The sequence below is a fragment of the Antedon bifida genome, chromosome 6 (assembly GCF_963402885.1).
Source record: "Antedon bifida chromosome 6, ecAntBifi1.1, whole genome shotgun sequence".
NCBI classification, from domain to species: domain Eukaryota; kingdom Metazoa; phylum Echinodermata; class Crinoidea; order Comatulida; family Antedonidae; genus Antedon; species Antedon bifida.
In genome coordinates, this window is record NC_136231.1 from 15,704,468 (window position 1) to 15,726,760 (window position 22,293).

Below are 22,293 nucleotides of genomic sequence, written 5' to 3' on the forward strand. Positions count from 1 at the left end.
TTGTCAACTTTTAGTATATTTTTTATCCGTTCAATATCACCAATTTCTATATTCCTTATTATTCCTGAGGGCAATCAAAGTATATTGATCTAGATTGATCGGTTCTTTTCGGAACTATATATGTGGTGTACCGCAAACTTTATATCAACTTAATAATACTGTATTAATGCAATAATTATATGAAATAAAATGAAATATTAAATACTACAGCTTGGTTCTCACTTGGATACAACGTAACGGCGTAGACTCAACGTAAGTGAGTTGACCAATCAGCTTACAGTGGGCTCACGTCCTGTCTTGAGAACCAAGCTTTAGAAAGGTGATAAAAAACGCTTTTCATGTTTTAAAATTTATCATTTGATTGCGACCGCACAGTGAACTATTTAAAAATGTCATGGAAGAATCCATTATCTCTTGGTGGCGACCGCACAGTGAACTATTTAAAAATGTCATGGAAGAATCCATTATCTCTTGGTAGCGACCGCACAGTGAACTATTTAAAAATGTCATGGAAGAATCCATTATCTCTTGGTGGCGACCGCACAGTGAACTATTTAAAAATGTCATGGAAGAATCCATTATCTCTTGGTAGCGACCACACAGTGAACTATTTAAAAATGTCATGGAAGAATCCATTATCTCTTGGTGGCGACCACACAGTGAACTATTTAAAAATGTCATGGAAGAATCCATTATCTCTTGGTGTATATCATTTAATGAATGCAGTGAATGCTATCAAAATGTAGAAGAATTAATTACCTCTCGGTGTATCATTGAAGAAATTCCTTCTTATAATTTTATGTATGGTCTACCAGTATGTAAATAAACTCAAATTCATCCAATCAGAACGATTATACTGATACAAGCACAACAATAAACCTTTGTCCCTGGCTCAGCTTGGTCCAGTCAATTTAAATGAACAAATAATTATTTGGAGAAAAAATTTAAAAACTCACCCTTTCAATGGTTCAACTACAATGTCCAATGGAGAGTAGGGACCAGTAGAAACCAAAATCTGACTGTTGGTTCCATCCAAATCAATTCTCTCAATAATACCTCTATCAAACACAGTCCAATACAACCATTTGTTAATCCAGTCTATAGCTATGCTTCCAAGTTGACCTTTGGGTTTACATAAAACCTATATAAAAAAAAAGTTTAAAAAAACAAAAAACAAAAATTTAATAACTGAATGTATTATATAACAATGTTATTGTTAGGAATACTGTAGGTATAGTTAGTAGACAGTGTGTCCAGCAAATGTCAGTCAATAAAGAAGAAATCATTGCAGATGTTCTGATGTGGCAGTCAAAAAATGGGCTTGCAAAACTAGGAAGATCATCACTCACATACATTGATGTATAAGATACAGATACTGGTATGCAGAGAGATGAACTGGCTGTCACAATGGCAGATAGGAAATTATGGAGGAATAATCATATAAGTTACAGTATGTCCGGACTAAGTAAGTAAGGAATATTGATTAAAGTAAGTAAATTAAATTTTAAAAAGAAAAGAAAAACTTTTAAGGCCAGCAAAAAAATAAGCTCATCTGAACCTGGGAAAAAGATTTACTGTGTTACTAGGCCTAGTATCCAAATAAACTAGTTTCCTATAGCATACACAATGTATGCATTGCAAGTGGTAGAATATTAGTAGCAATGCCAAAACAGAATTCTGGATTGGGTAGTAGAAATATTTTAATATGATCAATAATCAGATTCTGTTGTTCAGATTGGATACCAGGGTGTTTCTTTGAAATTGTGTTGCTATCTGTAGGGCAACTTATTTTAGCGTAATACAATATTTTAATTAGTAGTGCAAATGACAAAAGAGCAAAAGAAAAAATATCGGAAGGTAATTGGAGGAACATTCAAATCTCCAAAGTAATGAGATCCATTAAACTTATTCAAGTTATCATAATTCGTTCAGTATAATAAATAATAATAAATCATACTTTCAAATGATTTTCTCAACTGTATTTCCTAAGTTTAAGCGCACAGGTATCATTTGTTTTACCAAAATAGTAAGCTGACTGTCTTGAAAATGTCTAGGTGTTATCAATACATCAGGTTAAGAGTAAAGGGATTATATAACTATCTGATTTCTTAACTTTAAGGTAAGCCCCACAGCCTTGGTTTATATCAAGGGATAACTTCCAGTATTCAACTGCCATTAAAAATGCTTGAGGCTTGAATCTTGATAAAAGGAATTTCACAAAACTATCACCATTATAAGCCATTATAAAATGATTTAATTTGTGGGGTACGGTTAAAAAAAAAAACCTTATTGAAATCATTACAGTTTACGTTCATCAAAATCACCCTTCTTACAAACAATTTATTTCATTTATATATCTCACACATGGAAGACACTACTTTAAAAAAAAAAAAACATTTATTGATGTTTTTCAACATCATGAATGGATGAAATGCAGTGTTTACAGATGAGATGAGGTAGTCCAAACATGACATTAAGGCCGGAAATCTTTATCTGTTGCTACTTGATGCTGCAAAAGTACACTGTCAGACAAAAGTGTTTAATCAGCTTCTAAAGTACTCATACGATTTTAGACAATTTTTTACTAAAACTGAAGAAGTTCAACAAGTGCCAAGTACATTTGAATTCACCTTTGCTTTACTAAATCAAAAGACTGATCATCAAGTAAATAAATCCAAAAGCAATAGATACCTGATGTTCTCAGGTAAGTAGAATGAGGACCATGGGATTTAAAAAGGCTGGCTTAGGGGCACATTTTTCACTAGTTACGACTTACGTGACACTCAAGTGAATATGGAGATTGAATGTCAATCTCGGGTCATATTTAAATTGCATTCTCTCTACTGTCAATTGTTCCCATTGATTTCTATACTTTGTATTGTTCAGCTCAGCTTAACTACTTATTTGTATAAATAGTTCAATTCTAGATATGTTTGTTAAATTTGTCAAGTGTTTAATTGTAAAAGCAAGACAGACAATAACGTTTTAATAGCCTAATATTTATGACTTGAACCGACAGGTGTCTCAAGTACCTGAAAGTATGCAAACCAAATATACGGGAAATAGAGAATTATTTATACTTAATATCAAGCCATATATCGAAATATTGGTTAAATCATCAATTATAATAGAACTATTAAAAGCCATGGTAGGAATTAACAGCTGTGTGTATTGCAATCAGTTTGATTGTCTTGATGCATATATATCTATTTTAAGATATTTTTATATCATTCAATCCTTGGTACTATATCTAGATTTTTAAGAAAATAGGACAATCTTGTAATACACACTTTTAACATATAGTCTAGTATCATATACTATAACCTAATTTCACTCAACTTTAAATGATACAGGCACGACATGTGATACATATGAGATGTTGTATTACAGAATTTTGATATGATACTGGGCAAATATCATTATATGTGGATACAGCACTGAGAATTGGGTATCGTGTGTGTGTTATTATGGCTAACCACTAGTTCCATGTAAATCTTTTTTACCCCCTTCAATTCTGCTCTGTTGCTCAACATAGTTTTTAGGTGAGTTGCGTTGCTTTCAGTTCCCTGTCAAAAAGCCTATTTTCAGATGTACATGATATGTTAATAAGAACAGAACTTGATTCCTTACCTTAAAGTGTGATCCATTCACATAGCTTGTATAAATGGCGTTACTATCAACCCAATAAGCTTTATTATTGGTTATGTCATAATCACATAATCTGATGTCTCCACTACTTTCAGCGAATTTCATAAACCGAGAGCCAGTATCCAGCATGGTAGCGATGTAGTTTTCATAGCTGAGAAGAAATACTGGCTGTGGGTCTGTATAAATATAAACAACATAGTATGTATTTAAACACAATTTGAATATATTCTGTACTTATTAGATTGGACTATAGATATATTATTATTAGACACAAAAAATAATCTTTAAACCTTCTATTAAACATGCCCATTGGTCCGATGCTAAACTGTAGCCTGGTAAACAGGAACAGAAGAAAGAGCCTGGCGTGTTGGTACATAGCTGTCCACACTGCTGTTTGCCACCTTCCTCACACTCATTAATATCTGAAAATCAAAATCAATAAAAAAAAAGACAGTGAGATCCTGAAATCTTGTACTGTATATCCATGGCTAAGCTCTGTCTACACTATCAAACTTTATGTGACAAAAAAAAATGTCATTTGCCCATATATGGACATGATGATGTCATATTACAACCATATTTGTCAAACTAGTTTGATAGTGCTTGCCTTCAAACTCTATCTCACCATTAAATTAAGTTATATGTTCATTAAATAACTTTTTTTAAATTAACACACGATTTTAATGTTTAGATTTGTTCATGAAAAATAAACAATTTACCTTTGCACACTCCACTCTGCCTTTTTCTTCCATTGGAACAAGAATCACCAACTTGACTCAAAGACAACTTGGTTTGACATAAGAAAATTCCTGATGGAACAATATAGAAAAATAAGTTTTGTTATTATAAAATGTCAACTTAACAATTACATCGAAAAGGAGCAAAAATGAAGTATTTAGTCAGATTTATATTAAGGGTAGTGGTAGATATATTTTTTTGAATGTTTTTGTTGAATATGCCATTAAATTTAAAAAAAACTGCGAAATGGCCTATCCAAAGTCATGTTTCATGGTTTTAGGGGACAATACATCTTTAACAATTACATCGAACAGGAGCAAAAGTGAAATTATTTAGTCACTGGTAGGCTAGGCAAAATTGGCACCCTCTCCTCGTCTGACCCAGCAAAGAAATGTTTTTCATATCATTTGGTTTGTATTACAGTATATTAACATAAATGCCTTATTTTTATAAGGCATTTTTTACTTTATTTTATAACATGAATGGTCAAATCGACACGCTGAACATGAATTTGTGCGTAATCTATTAATAATTATATTCACTAGCTAGTGTTGTAGTAGTAGTGTAGGCCTAGTGGTCTCTAATTTTTCAAAATTGCTCTGGATTCATCAGGCATTCGGCATGGTGGGCTGAGCTTTAAACTGCTGCATGCTCTCATGCCCACCAGCCAGGCAGGCCACAAAAAAACGACCCACTGCGAGACCACTCACTAGCTAGGCCTAGTTAGGCTAACTAGGCCTAATGCCTATTAATTATCTAGCCTAGATAGAGGGCCTACTCTAGTCTATACTAACCTAGGCCTAGTAGTAGTAGTACAGTAGTACTAGAGGCCTACTAGCTAGGCCTACTACAGGCTAGGCCTAGTTAGTAGTACTAAGAGAGGTAGGGCTAGGCCTAAGTAATAGAAATGCTGCCTTTACTCTGAACAAAAACCTAATCGGCAAAACAGTCTAATTAAATTTACATATTTGAGAGCGCCTGCACCACTATAGTGACATAACCTAGGCCCAGATAGATACAAATGAAGATCGGAAACAAAAACTGCACACCACACAACACACACCACCGCCATCCAACGTGATCTCATCATCATCAATTGTACTTCCGGATTTCAATTCACTGCATGATGATGATGGCTGCTTGTGAAACTTTTGACCAATCAAATACGTTTACACGCGTTACGTTGCCGGGTGGGTGGTGGGTTATATCTAAAGCAAACGCGCATAGCAGTAAACTGTCAGAATACGTCTTACAGTATTCTGTGGCCATTTTAATGTAGGCCTTCCATAAATATAAAAACACGCATTTAAAAAGGCAGGAATATTACTTCACCGAGGTTAATGGTCTTTGAATGGAAAGTGTCAGTCAAACGTAAATATAATAATACGCTAATTTAAATCCTCAGTTGTTTGTATAATTTTTTATCCAAGAACCTTAGTGAAACCACAAGAAGAAACATATTGTAAAGTTAACACCTTCGCGCTGGTCCTCATTCTTAACAGTATTTACCATGTATATTGTTAAATTTAGCCGATGGCGACGTCATAGGCTGATAAATTGTTATTTTGTTGGTGACTTTGTCTACTGCAAAGAATGAGACAACAGGGTTAAACGTTTAAAGAAACATGCTTTACTGTATGTATGCATATCGACTTCCACTTGAGAATAATGGTGATATATTTCTTTTTTCTCAAATGTTACATCATGATACGATACCGTACACTAAATAGGAGGTCACTATCATTCATCATATGTAAAGACAATGGGACCTGACTTATAACTAGCTAAATAGTCCAAACACGTGTTTAAAACAGTAGAACACTGCTTAGGTATTGACATATGTATGAGGAGAGATAATAGCACATCATTGTAAAAATCTGTCTCCCTTAATTGTTTTAATCTCATTTATTTTGGCAGCTATTATTAACATTATCCAGTAAAAACTTGGTACATAGGCCTACTTCATTGATTAAGGTATTTTGAGATATCTATACTGCTTAAATTACAAATCTCCTGTTTTGCTTCTAAACTTGTTGCCTCTACACTATCGTACGGTGCCAACGAGCGGGTGCTGAAAGCTCAATTATTTCATACTTTAAACAAAACTTTGCTCTAAAATTTATTGGGATGTTTTGATCTTAAGAATTGGTGATGGTAATCTAAACAAAATGTCTGATAATTCATTTCCATACAGTTTTAAGAACATTTTTGCTTATTTTACAGGATCTGACCTCTGACCCTATCATCCAATAGATTATGTTTAACTTTATAAACATAATAGTTGCATAAATAAACATCACTGAGCAAAGTATTCACATGGAGCATTTAATTTAAACGTAAAATTAAATGTTTGTCGTTAATAAATGCTTCATATTGTTAGTGCGAACTCCAATCTAGTTGAATAGTTTTTTTCGGTATACTTGTTAAAACACACTTCTGCCAAGGTGGTATACCACAACTTTTTATTGGATTGTTATAATAACACTTTAATACATTATTCACAGGTGGATGGATGGACGCGTTCTTGCTCTAGCCCTATCTGTTACCTGTTTTAACACACCCTTGATGTTGTTACCCCGCTTACCTTATGACTTAATACATACAAATTACTTATTTTAAATTCATTTTAGCCAATTCTGTTGTCAACACCATACACCATAGTTTCACTCAGTGAACCATCATAAATATCACATCATCACCACCATTTTTTTTACATCATCACTACTTTGTCGTCGCCATCGTCCATCATCGACATAACCAAAACATCATCGTCAGGTTTGCGTCACTGTGTAGGCTTTTATGATCGTTAAGCTTCTTTCCCACTTGGACGCAACGCAAGGACGTAAGACCTCGTAAGTATTGAACAATCACGATGCGATGGGTCATCCGAACTTGCGTTGTGTGTGAGCCAAGCTTTATACTAATTTCCACCATCTTAATTTATCTGCATCATTGGGATATATTCAACATAGCTCCCTCACTAAAGAAAATAAAGAGGTGTCATTGAACCTTTTTTTAAAGCTTGTAGGACAAGTTTACTATGTAGGTCTTTCATCCCGACTGACTGTGTAATGTTTACTTTAAATCACTTTGTAAACGGTCCCCTAAAGGCAAAACACAGTATGGCAATAGTCTGGAGAAATATATCGTTATCTAACAGTATCGCAATATAGGGATATGCAAACAAAATAACTCATAAAACAATTTGTTGGAATTTTTATTATATTTTGTTTGTCTCCATGGATTGCTATAAATGTGTCCATTGCTAGGCCCTTAGACACAGAGATACTCTAAATCATAAGACCGTGAGATAAAGTTGGCAAATAACATAGCAGGCTTATAAACACAATTAGTATCAAACTTGGGTACATAGTAACCTCCAGGCTGTAGTACTGTACACAGTATAGAAGTAATTAATGCCATGGGGATACACGTGTAATTAACTCACCAACGAATATGTAAATCTACAGAGTATTAAAAGTCGCCTTTTTGGTACTTTATTGAAATGCTTGAGAACACCTGAATCTCTCCAAGAAATTACAGACAGAGAATTTTCAGACTCTGAAGAAATAATTATATTAAACATAATTACAACATACAATGGTTAATGTCACGCTGCAGATTTAGTCTAATAATAAAAATGTAGAATGTTGCCCTCTGAAACCAGCCCCTGTGACTTGGAACCAAGAATAAAAACCACTTGTCTGAATCGCAACGTGTATTTCAATAATCCATGACGGTTGACTACAAACAATCCTCAAAAGACAGAAGACATTAAACTTTGTTTTACCTTTATGGTGACGAGAAGTCTATTGTATATAATGTATTAAATAAGTAAACATAAATATTACTATCTAGTTAATTCGAATGGGAATTTTGGTCCGGAACTCTGGTTTTGGATAACACCAACCCGTCAGGAACTCATTGATATTTGATCATTGTATTTCAGTGCAGACATCAATAAACAAAATACATAAGCCCTATTAAAAATTTAAACATGTAAATAGGCATAACCTTTAAACACATTGAAGTACTATAAACGAAGAAACAGAAAAAAAAAATAACACTATAACGTGACATGGAACGCAAAAAGGGTAAAAATAACACACAATGTGATTTGCTTTGTACTACTCTGGTGTAACGTCACGTCATTCACAAACTATTATGAACACGTTAACCTTTTATGCTGACATTTACAAGTTACGTATTTATTGTCCTAATATAACAACTTCACTTGTTTTACCAAGTAAGCACGAACGATGGACATTTTATTTGCCTAGGCCAACATCAAATCATGACATGTCTTGTCATAAAGGCCTTCTAATTGACTGGTGATGTAAGTGAAGCAGAGGCAAACAGGTCATGCATTAAGCGGCTCATAACTTTAGTATAGTATGCATTATCCTATATAAACAGTTTTAACGCATGTAAAATAAACGCAGTACATCAGTACACTTATAAGTTATAACAACACTCAGAAAAATCGCCGAAATATGATGAACATAAGAAAAAAAGAAAATTTCAACCTGTAAAGGTGTGCACAATACACAAATGGCAGAATTTTTGCGTTTGAAAATCAGGAAAAAAATTGGAGATATTAATGAATTCAGGATACTCACACATTTGATTATGGTTCGTATCAGCTTGAACTTGAAGTTCAATATACTTTTCTAAGAACACAGTACCACATTCCAACTAGATGTTGGCAATAAAATATTGCTTATTAGGCTTCTACCCGCAAACTTTACTCCCGAGAGAAGGTCATAAAATGCGGTCTATCTTATGTAGTTATGGTTGACCCGAGAGAGCCGGTTCGAGTTTACCTATTCCCGCTGTCTTTATAATATAAACTTGTTTAATTGAAAACAAATTTGGTTCTCTCAACAAGGCACATTTCACAGTTAATCGGTTTTGCAAACAAAGTCATGGTGTTGGAATCTATATATCTTAAAAATGTAAGCTTGTCGGTATAACTGATATAGAAATTAAGTGCCATGTAAAGTACCGATATGTCAATTTAGACTTTCTCCTCCACATCCACAGTATCAGAAACAAAGGTTTTCAACAAAAAGAATAACTTTTGGGGTTGGTACTCTATCTAGGCCTACAATGAAGCTTCACCATCACCATGGCCGGCAGGTACACTCAGGTCATCTTGACAGAGACTCTGTTATTTCGAAAATATTTGTCGAGTGGACTTAAACAGCCTCCATAAGCTTTGTTGTATTGATGATTTTGTTTATGATACAATATTTGTGTTTGAGAGTATTATGAATTGATTTAATGGTACCGTGGTATTCCACAAGAAACAATATTTGATTATTTGTTGTCTAGCAATCATCTGGTTGTGTACTGCAACATTTACAGAATAAATTTATTTTGTCTGGGAGTAAAATCGGGGGGTTTTCTTCTCACGTATGTTATTGACGCTTTGGGAATAACTGTTGAAATTGGCTAGAAGTTTAAGTAAACTGTTTGCACACTTTTCAACAAATGCCTTCTGTTCCAGACCACAGCAGAGGTGCCGATTTACGCGTCTTCCTGGCCTGGGGAATAAAACGCTGTCGGCACATCATTCGAATGAACTATTAGCAGATAGAGTGTTGGCTAATTGTTCAATACAGGGTGAAGGTAAATTAAATAGGCCCTTAGAAAAACATACTTATGAACACAATTAAGAACAAACTTAAGATGAAAATTGCGTCAATAAAACGAAGTTGGTTGAAAACAAATTTTGGAGCTGAAATCTCTAAAAATAACTGAGTCATGCGTGATAAATTGTTCTATAACAATGTGAGAGTCGTATAATATTTGACTACATGAGCAGAGCAGTGTATACAATTCTTCCCCCCCCCCCCCCCACCCCGATTTATTTTATTTTAAGACAGGACCACAATGCAAAACTGGTTTTTCTTTACCTGATTGTGTAATCCTGGATAAAGATGTTGTTGGATAAAATGCGCCAAAAATGAGAATTAAAGAATTAAAGCAGTGTGAATGATGGTTCTGAAAGATACCGTTTTATAAAAGTTGATCACTGCATAAATAGGCTAAATAAATAAATACAAAACAAGATTCCATTTTGTGTTCCTATAAGATACGTCAATGCAACGGTTATTTACCTAGGAATGTTTTAAAGCACCTCTCAGACCTTCTGGCACTATATCTTAAGAAGCAGATAAAATTACGCCATACTGAACTAGTAGAGATTCAAACCATTAGGCCATAAACGCAAACGGGTTTACACAGTTAAGATCCGGTATGCATACAAACATCAGCATAAAATAACTAGTAAGTTGACTCTAATAAGTAGAAAGACAGTTATAATCAATGGACAATTCTTTAATTACTACATAATTGTAAACATATCCTGCAGAAAGAAAATCATATACAAATAAGTAAACTTACGAATGACAGAAAATGATACTATTGTTGGTGAAAACTAAGTTTTAATTTTGTGCGGCATTCATTGTCCATATTTTTTTTTTTTTTTTTTTTTAATACAACAACATTTATTCAATATTCAATATTTTACAAAGTTTATGGGTTAAGATACACAGAAGCCAAAGTGGCTTGTCTTTGTAGTCCTAAGCATAAACATAAAACATATTATACGGACGCATTACATTAACAAAAAATGACAGTTTGAGACAGAAAAAGAAAAAAAAAAAAAAAAAAAAACACAAAAAAAAAAAAAAAAAAACAAAACACAAACACAACAAAGTGATATTAAGCTAAATGTTTACAACCCCAATTTTGCAGTAGCAATAGTAGCTAGCAATATGTTTCAAATATCATCTTTTTAATATTGTACTTTAGCATAGGGAGTGAGGTCATGTGATTTTGTTCTAGGGTAGACTGGAGTTTATTCCAGTATGTTGGTCCTTCAATAAAAATTGATCTTTTATTAATTTCTAGTCTACTGTGTGGAATATATATCTTATTTGCGTTTCTTAATGTCTTTAAGCGATCAGTTTTAGGGTTTAAATCAATCAAGTTGTTTATAGGGATGGGAAGTTCCTGGAGATGATATTTGAACATAAAGCATGCAATTTGAATTTTATTTATATCGTATATATTTAACATTTTTAAACTTTGTAATAGTGGTTTGGAGGCTGTTCTCATCGGTGAGTTTGTAATCATTCTAGCTATACGTTTTTGTAATTTATGAATTTTTTCTAAGTTTGTTGGATATTCATTTCCCCATATTATATTGCAGTAATAGAGGTGTGGTAAGCTAAACGCATTGTACAAATTTAAAAGAATATGTTTAGGAAAGACGTGTTTTACCTTGTAGATGATACCAATGGATTTAGCGATTTTATTTGAGATGCAGTTTATATGGGGTTTCCAACATAAATGTTCATTTATATGTATTCCGAGAAACATAACCGTGTGTTCTCTTTGTAATATTGATTTGTTAATTTGGATTTGGGAAGTAATTTCAGGGATCTTTTTTTGCCGAGGTCTAAAAATAATGTAGTTAGTCTTATCGATATTTAAAATAAGTTTGTTTGTCATAAACCATTTATTAATTTTTGAAAGTTCAATATTTAATGTGTCTATATGATTGTTTATATTATTATCACTCATGAAAACAGTGGTATCATCCGCAAAGGAAATCACGTTTATTTTATCACTTACTCTAATAATATCGTTAACATAGATAAGAAATAACAAGGGTCCAAGGATGGACCCTTGCGGTACTCCACATTTAATATGTTGGAGTGATGATTTGGTTTGATTTATTTGTACAAATTGTTTTCGTTCTTGTAAATAGCTTTGAATCCATTTGTAACCAGTTCCTCGTATACCATAGTGATGTATCTTTTTAAGCAAAATATCATGATTCATTACATCGAATGCCTTTGATAGGTCCATAAATACGCTAATTAAGTATGTCTTGTTCTCGAAAGATGAGATTATGTGTTTTGTTAGTTCAAGTATGGCGTGGGATGTTGAGTGCTTAGCTCGAAATCCGTATTGGTGGGGGTTTAAGAGTGCATATTTCGTTAAGTAGGTGTATAGTTTATTATACATTGCTCTTTCAAGGATTTTGGATAGGACTGGAAGGATTGATATAGGACGATAATTTTTAATTTCGTTGATTTTACCCTTTTTATATATTGGAATTACCCTAGCAATTTTAAGTTTGTTTGGCACTATACCAGAAACGAAAGAACAGTTTGTGATATGTGTAAGGGGAACAGTTATATAATCTGTAATGGCTTTAACAACGCGAGGGGATATATCATCGTACCCTGGACTTTTATTGCTGTCTATGTTATTTATAATGTCAAATATGTCTTGTTCCGTTACAGGTGTGGTGAAAAATGAATTTGGCTGGCAATTACCCATATATTCTAGTGGATTAAACGAACAGTTTATTTGTTTAGTTAGGTTATTTCCAATGTTTACGAAATATTTGTTAAATGTAGAAGTGATGTTATCTTCCCCTGAAATGTCTTCCCCCATCATGTATCAGGGAGGATGGAATATTTTGTTTGGCCTTCCTATTTGAAATCACCGAGTTTATCACATCCCACGTCTTTTTGTGGTTGCCTTTTGATTGGGAGAATTTATCAGAATAGTATTTTCTTTTGGTTGAACGACAAGCACTATTAAATATTTTCCGATACGTATCATGAATTCGTTTGTTTTCTGTTGTTCGATTTTTTAAATATTTGTTGTAAAGTTTAAGTTTTATTTTACTTGATTTTAGTAGATCATTTGTCATCCATGGTTGTTTAAATTTATTTTCTTTATGTTTTTTTATTTTTATTTTACGTAAAAAATGTTTATCATAGATACTTTTAAGAATTTGATGGAAGAGTTCATATGCAGTGTTTGGATCTTTTTCTTGTGTAATAGGTGTCCAGTCCATTAAACTAATCTCATGTTTGATATTCTGTATTGATTCATCATTGATGGTATACCTGAACTGGTAACAATTGTCATTGCTAGAATCATCTGATACTTTAATATTTTGTTCAATACGATTTATTTGAAATATTGGTAAGTGGTCAGTAATATCAGATATTAGAACCCCTGTAGTGAACTCTGTGTCGATCTGGTTGGTAAAAATATTATCAATGAGTGTCGCAGAGGATGTTGAGATTCTAGTGGGTTTTGATATTAAGGGGTAGAACGAATTTGATAACATAATGTCTATAAAATCATTTATTTTATCATTTTTATCATAATGAATAAGGTTAATATTAAAATCGCCCATGATGTGACATATTTTGTTTTCCGAATTTATTTTGAATAGGAGATTCTCAATTTCCTTGGCGAATTCATCGACAGAGAGGTCAGGTGCTCTATATATTATTCCAATGATAGTATTTTTATTTTTGTTTGGTATTTCTATAAATAAGCTTTCACAAATATCATTGTGGGTTTTGATGTCGATTCTTTCAATAACGTTTATGTGTTCATGAACATAAAAGCATACACCTCCTCCTTTTTTATTTATTCTGTTCACATGGAAGAAATTATAATTTTGAAGGGCAGGTGGGTGAGAATTTTTGTTTAACCAGGTTTCCGTAATTCCTATTATTGAAAATGTATGGTTTAATAAATCGAGGAACTGTTTTAGTTCGTCAATATGTTTATTTATACTACGGGCGTTTAAGTGGAATATGGATAAGTTATTTAATTTATTTTGTGTTTTATGGAACTCGTTATTGAACTCCTCGACATCAAAATATTTACATTGTTTAAGAGTATCAAGTCTCATTTGTAAGCTATGTTGAATAAAGTATTGTTGACTATCAAATTGATTATTATTTTCGTAAATTGGGTTAAAGCATACATTTTCTGTGATTTTCTTTAGTGTAAGCCTTTCATTGTTTATACTTGTTGCGCTTTCAGGGTTTGCTTGAGTAGACTTTTCCATGTTACTTTGGTTAATTCGGTTTTAACTTCTGTCTCTTGTACGATGTACTCGGGCGTTGTAACTTGAGGGTTAACTGGACTTTGCATCGAATGTTGCTAGCAAGTAGACTTGTTCCATTTTGAGATAGGTGATATCCGTCTTGGGCCAATAAATGGTAGATAATGTTACCATTTCTAAGAAAATTGCTGTTGTCACAGAATGACAAGTTGTGTATATTGTCAAGTCTCATTGCGTGCTTGATTTCTGCGTTTACCATCTCAATTTTGTAATTTAGTTCCCCTACTCTCGGTAGACCCAGTGAGATGATAAAGTGGGTATTTGGGAATTCAATGGCATAACTTTTTATCATACTGTAGAGGGCGTTTGCACACTCCTCTGCGCTCATATTTTTTATAGTGTTTGTGATTTCATGTATCACGATACAGTCCGGGTCTTCCTGGAGGTTTTCTAGCGCGTCGCTAATGTCCGATAGGGTATACGCTTGTATTATTGTTGTATTTGCCATTGGAAGGAGACGATGAGCATCTATATTTTTTAGATGCGAGTTTCCTATTACCGTTATTGATGGTTTTTTTGATTGGCCCCTTTTTGGTCCGCCTACGCTGGTACTCCTACGATTTTCATGTTGATGACTTTTTATAGCATCTGCGTATGTTTGTTGTTTTTTTGCTTTCTGAACTATGTTATAGTCAGAAGTATCAACAGCTATTTGTGTTCTTTTTATTTCATATGTTTCATCTTTTGCTTTAGATAGTTTTCGTTCTGTTTCAGTAATCTTGTTTTGTAACGTCGTTATTTGATCTTCTTTAGTAGCTATTAGTTTTTCATATGATTTTATTGATTGTAAGTCGGATTGTAGTTTTCTGTTGTCTGTCTCTAGTTGTTTTATTCTTTCAGTTGATTTATCGACATCCTTTCTTAGTTTGGTGTTTTCTTCGGATTTTTTTGGACAGCTTGGTGTGTTTCGAATTTGTTTTAATGATTCTATTTCTGACATAAGTTTTTTGTTTTCTGCCTGGAGTCTGCTGTTTTCGCCTGTGATCATCTTCACTTTTAGATCACAGTTCTCTTTGATTACATTAAGCAGCGTGTCGGCGAAAAAATTTTCTAACTTTTTGATAGCATGTTTACAATCTATATGGGATTTAGATTGTGTGCTTTTACCAATCGTGTTTCCAGTGTCCGATGCTTTTATCGGTGTAGGTAGCCCTAGTAGTAGTTGTTGAGCTACACTATCAATGTAGTTTTCAGTTTCAGTGATGATGTCAATATCAGGGGTGATTTGGTCTTGATGATGTGTTGGAGGATATTCCTTATTCAATATCGGTGGTAAGTCAAGTGATATTCCATCTGTATCAATAGCCTCGTTTATATTGCTATTTGCGGGCACATCTTTTTCTTTATCAGTATTGTGATTGCTTATATCAGTTACCACGTTATCAATGTGCACATCATTTGCCTTTAGGTAATTAAGGGCTTTTTCCATATTGTAGAAAGACTGGAATTGGGCCCCATGAACGCTATCTGTGTTTTCTTGGCATTCAAGCCAGGACTTATATATTCCAGGATTTCTTCCCACGGCGACTGCATAGATTTTTTTCTTTCTACACGCCATAACGTTATCGTGCTTGTGTTTGTATTTGCATATGAACGAAGTTGATTGTGACATAACTAAACCGTAAGGTACTGTATTGTACAAATACTAGGGACCATTATTTATAGTCGTGCTTATAACATTACAATTATAATCCAAGGCTAATTAATTGGACCAATTATCACAAGTGCCTTTTAAAGTTGACATTAAATCTTTGATAAAACGATAGAAATAAGCAATATAACTAGAAAATAATAAACAATGCATCAAGCGTCAAACAGCGGAGTTCTACCAAGCATAAACCATGGCTATTCTGTAAAGAACTTTAAAGAAATTTAAGACGGGAATTTCAACCTCTTTACTAGTAAGACCCTCTGTCACGCCTCCATATTCATAAATACCTGGATGAATAAACTAGATGCCTCGATGAACAAAGTATGCCTATTGTTTAAATCAATAACCCTAAAAGTCATAATTGAAACTAATAATGAAGGCATTATTTGACGGTAATTGCCTTCCATAAATCAGCAAAGAAATTAAATCCCAATGATTATTATAATATCTTTGGTATGAATACTCGATGTAATGTAAGCCTCTACACATACATTATATACATTCTGTTTTAAACTAATTGCAGAATCCTATATTAAAATAATTGGATGAGTTCAACAAGCTAGTAAATTTTAAACTTTTACAGGCTGCAATCAAAATTCTCAGGAGGAAGATTTTAATGATGTGGTTATTCATAGTTGTACACGGCGGTGGTAAACGATTCGCGGGTATACTAACAAATCCGTTTACCCATTACATTATTAAAAGCAATGGTGAATCAACTTAAATTAAACAAATCGGACACTCATTTAGACCTATCAGTGTTTCTATAATGTATTTGATACCGCTATATTTTATGCTGACTAATTGCTACCAACTTTTCCAAATTGCAAAATGTTTGCAATACAAATGCCCATTTAGGCCTACATATCATGTTGTGGTCATCTATTTACGTCTCTCGTCTTGCATGACGCTTTCCATTATTTTATGTCCTGGAATTTCTATTTTGTTTTCTTTTTTCATTTCTGGTACTAATTTACAATGTAACCAATAGGCCTAATAATATATGTTCCCGGTCTCTTGGTTAATAATATATGTTCCCGGTCTCTTGGTTCACTCAATCACATGTTGTTAGGACAGGGATGAATCTAACTGAAACAAAAAATCAAATCTTTTGCAAAATCCAAAAGTGCCTAATGTTCCCATAAACACATCTGTCATTTGCTAATTCCACTGGACGCTCAGATTTAAATGGATATCGGTACAATAATATAATATTAATAAGAGTCATTTGTCAAATTGTATCGACATATTGTATGCTGTAGGCAATCTCAAGAGGTAACGTAAAGAATACAAAACCCTTGATATGATACCATATAATGTATAACTCTCTTCTTAAACTACAGTACCGAAAGAAATCTGCAGACAAATTTAGGCCTAAGTTTACTTTCACCATAGTGTAACATGGCCTTTTATATATAAATATCCTTTCAAAACAATTACCATCATTAAATCTACAACTGTAATTATAAACCACTTATTTAGTGTCTCAGACACACAAAATACGTTTCAGATCAAGAAAGGCACAAGAGACGCTTCTTCCATGGGAAAGTGGATTAGCCTCGTCACCAACATTAATATTAAACAAATCCCTTGTACGAACAGCATATTTACGAGTTTAGATAATCCCCTAGAGGAAAGGCATAACAAGATCGAACATTTTACACTAGTTGGGGCGATGACCTTCATGTGACTGCATAGGGTCGTTTTCCTTCTCCGTCACGGTGGACGATATGTTCCGTATATCGTAGATAAGAGTAACTACAGCCCAATACAAGTTTCTGACTGAAAACCATGAATGTAGCATCCTTATCGGAATCCTTCGATTATTACCGTACTGAGAATCCAGAAATTGATAATTTTATTTACATTAGGCCAATATAATGATGTACACTTTAGATGGTGTAGGATAAATTTAAATCATGTTTACATACTGTACTCTAAAGACAAAGCAAAACAAATTAGGAAAAAATACATATATAATTTTCACCGTGGAAAGAAACAATATAACGCGAGAGGTATAATACCTCCCTGATATAAAAGCTTATCAAACTCCATCTTATACATTTTATGTCATCTGCCAAATGACATTACTTTGGCACTTTTAAATTGTTCTCAGGAGAATCGTGACGATTTTCGTAAAGACTTTACCCGCCTCCTAGCCACCTTTCTTCATCCTAATCTCTGATGCAATACCATACTAACTACAATATAATACACACGTATCTTTAAATGAAATCCATCTGTTGAAAATAAATCCAGTTATCATTAGATACTTTTCTGTATTAAGAAAGTATCAGACAACATAAGAAGCACGTTTCCGAGTAAAAATCCATCAACACGTACCGTAACAAATGTCGGTTGAAATAAACAGGATCATACACACAGTCATATAAGAAGTGTATAACATCGACATTAGTATAATTATTATCTCCAAACAGAATTGTATGATATATAAAATAACAGACAACGTAGGTCTAATGAGAATAAAGACACGAAGCCTTTTAATGTTCAATACTAATTATGTTATCATTGCGATTAATGCTGTTAATTGCAAGACACGGTGAGTACTGGTTCATTTGGTTATGATCCATCATCATTCATGATACCGTACTAGGTTATAATATAATATTACGGAATCTTCCTATGATACTGGGGAAATCTAGATATGTATATTTTTACTATGTTTAAACATCATAGGCACAGAATAAATTCTAAACCGCCCGGTGATATATATACTGAAATTTAATTCATTCATTTGAAACGATAAAGATGAGGAAATCTGTGAGAATGAGAAAAAGTCGCCCCAACTGACTGAGATTCGAACCCGGAACCTTCTGCTTGATACGCAGATGTCCTAACCATTAGACCACTTGGGCTTTCATTGTATTGTTCAAACTCGATTGAATAGCGTGACTCTGTAACACTCTCGATATATAAGTGACAAATAAAATGATTGAATTGAATTGTATTGAATATGTATGAGCCAAAATGAGTAAGCATAATTAATTGTATCAATGTTCACTATAATAGTGTTACTCGTTGTATACCAGTGTTTGCTGAATCGAAAACTTTAAATCTAATCGATACCAAATAAGTAATAATACCAATTATCACCGATAACAAGGGTACAGTGCGAACATACTGAAATTGCAGTGATATGATTACAATTGATGAAAGTAGGCCTACCGACGACATCCTCGGCCATCTTACGCGTCACAATCATAATATATATAATCATCACCTATTGTGATAATCATTATCAATAATCATTCATATCACTAATATTAACAGCAACCCAATCCTTTAACTTCCTTTCATATAGAGTTTGTTTAGATTAAGTGAAGAATAAGACCTCCGGGGTACTTTAAAATAAACATGAGTAATGTTTTAACAATTGTAATATATTTTCAATATTTACATCGAAAGAGCGACTCTTTTTGGATATAGATTCTAAGCGATAAGAGTCGCTTGTTAAACCACTTCAAAATAGGTTATCAGAACCACTTGAGATTGTGTTTAGAAAATCTTCGATGAAAATAGACTTCTTGAAGTTGATGTGGATTTAACATCGTGGGTTTGATGGGTTGTCGGTATCCAGGGGAAGAACATGAAAACAAACTTTACATTATGCCATTTATCATCTTTCATACATTTTCTTTCTCGTGAATGTTACTGTAACTTATTTACAAACTGGGAGAAAGAGAGAGAGAGCTGTAAATAAAACTACGAGAAAAAAACATAAACATTGGTACGCGTATGCGCGCATCAAGTATTGCACACATCATGATGTCATTGACGTTTATAGGAATTAAGAGGGCTGACATAAATCGTTTAGGCATCTTTTGTTCTATAATTTTCAATTGTAGAGTATTATAATATCAATCATCAGAGGCCTTTTATAAACGACTTTTAATCATTATATTGACAAGGTACAATACCGGTAAACTTTTAACTCTATTGCGGGTGCAGACAGTTTATTTCACGCTGATTCTGGTATGGCCCCGACCCGAACTATAATCGATTTGACATTCACTGGGTGTACCTTTTCAAATAAATTGAATAAATTCACCCACTGCGTCAAGAGAGAGATAATTCTCTCGGTACATAATAGAACAACGTATGCCTACTTTATGCGGTCATTGAACTTCTTTTTTTTAAATCACAAATTGTCACAATGCGCTTTCAAACATTGATTATAGTCGAGAGCATGCTGCGTGTTGCGCGAGCAGGCAACTTTGTCCGATAAATTGCGTACTAATTGACGTATATCTCGGAGGAGACGAAGCGATAACATGTTTTTTTTCAAGAAACACGGTTAAAATGGCTATTGACAATTTGTCCTGTTTCTGCTGCAAGAAATGTGGTCAATTTATTCACATGGTTATTAACTGGTTATATTTCGCAGCAGAAACAGGACTATAGTACAAATATGTACCAAGCCTTTATCGTATCTCATCCACGTCCGATAACAAACATCCTTCCTTTCCGATATATGGTATTAGACAATGAAGCAATTAAATAACCCACAAAAAGTAGAAAATTAACACCTAATTGCCCCATTGCCGGAAACGAGATCAAATCCAACTATAAATCACATTTTAAAAAACAAGTAAAGTGAAAGGTCCAGCGAAAAACATGTTGCTATGATGATGTCGAGAGTCCTATATCCAAATAAACATTATCTCTACAAAAGACTGCCTTCCTGTCTACCCTGTTATGTCAACAGTTGCGGAACTAATTTTGCACATTATTAAAAGGTAATTTTTCCGGTCATTTTTCCTCCTTGACAAGCTAGTTGATAACAATAATAGGCCTAATAGCGAGATCATTGGGGAGGGGGTGATTGGGTGTCATCGAAGAAGTACGATAGTATTACTAAATGATTTTCAGAAATCCTCCTGGTAGTAATCGGACCCGAGGACTAAGGAGACATCATGGAGGAAACATCCAAAACTTGTCAGGTTGGATTTGTATAGGCCTACGGGTATCTCTGCCAAACAAATCCAGTTGGTGTTTAAATAAAGTGCATAGTCCATCTATTTTCTCATAAGGGGAGGAGGAGCGGTGTAATTGATAGAAAATATCCAATTTAAATTAGCCATATATACATTGTTATTCGGGAGAAATATCGACACATTTTTACATAATTAATAAAAAACAACTGAGAAATTTAATATCTTTTTACAACCATTTTGATTTATAGTCTGGCGAATATATCGAATAACAAAAACCGGTAAAACGATTGATTGCAATTTAATGGTTAAGAAGTCGATGACCGGGTTGGATGTGGAGTACTGTTTCTCTGCTATAGAAATGTCGTGTTGCATCATATAAATAATAATAATAAATTAATCATTGTTTATTACTGGTCAATTAATCAATTAATTAATTAAATAATAGTAGGTCTCTTACATACGTATGTCCTAAATAATTTCCAGTAGGCCTATTGTAAATTTAAATGAAAAACAAAAAGCATAATATGCTTGTAAATATGTTTTTGTTTTGTGATAGACGATTATTGCAAACTTTGCCGTTCATATTGACCGATATTATTAAAGTCTTGTTGTATTATAATTATGATAGTCATACATGAAATATACTTGAAACAACCGGGGGAAAAACATAACAAGTCAGACTTGAAAAGGCATCAGATCAACCGGCTCAATATTCAACATCGTTTTAGTGGCTAATTACATTACAAATATGATATAATACTTAATAGGAGAAGTAAAATTAACAGCCTTAAAGAGAACTTAATTTAAACAGTAGGCTAAATTACGATGATAAACTTAAGTAGGCCTACAGTACAGTTTACTTACCAATTGTAAATATTGAACACACTGGTAAAAATCCGAGTATTCGTGACATGATTTCTTTTTAGGTGAGACTCCAGGATTGAAAACACTAAAATCGGTTGGAATTGGCAGCAACCTGGATACTTGCTCTGTCGGTCTACATCCCTAAAACTGTAAAATAAGTAACAAAAGATATATCCAAGTTTTTGGACTCTTCCATTTTCTTATCTTAAGTTTATGGCATCGGCGATATCTAAGAAAGAGGAGGACATGATGGCGCTGTGTAAATAATGGCTTATAAGAATTAGAGACTTGAAACGTAACATGTTACCTTAAAGACATTAAATAAAAGATGTCTCTGTATTTTACTAAAGTAAATGTACTTACATTATTTAGTCAAACCTACCATTTAATTGAAAACTACATCTAGGAGATTAATAAACAAGGATTTTGCAGCAAAACAAAAAAGCTATTTGTGAAATTATTAATGAACCGATTTTCTTGAA

The 22,293-nt window shown here is 33.4% G+C and overlaps 1 protein-coding gene across 2 annotated transcripts in view; it reads right to left on the reverse strand.

Moving 5' to 3' along the window:
- LOC144845364 (low-density lipoprotein receptor-related protein 5-like) overlaps positions 1-21,912 on the reverse strand; it is a 63,427-nt gene extending 41,515 nt beyond the window's left edge. For both annotated transcript variants that reach the window (XM_078702640.1, XM_078702639.1), the window contains exons 1-5: positions 21,812-21,912; positions 4,368-4,457; positions 3,939-4,070; positions 3,631-3,824; positions 957-1,141 (exon numbers count right to left, since the gene is read on the reverse strand). In XM_078702640.1, the coding sequence (XP_078558766.1) occupies positions 957-1,141; positions 3,631-3,824; positions 3,939-4,070; positions 4,368-4,457; positions 21,812-21,860 (650 nt within the window). In that variant the 5' untranslated portion in view covers positions 21,861-21,912. The remainder of the gene's footprint in view (positions 1-956; positions 1,142-3,630; positions 3,825-3,938; positions 4,071-4,367; positions 4,458-21,811) is intronic.
- Positions 21,913-22,293: the final 381 nt, after the last annotated feature.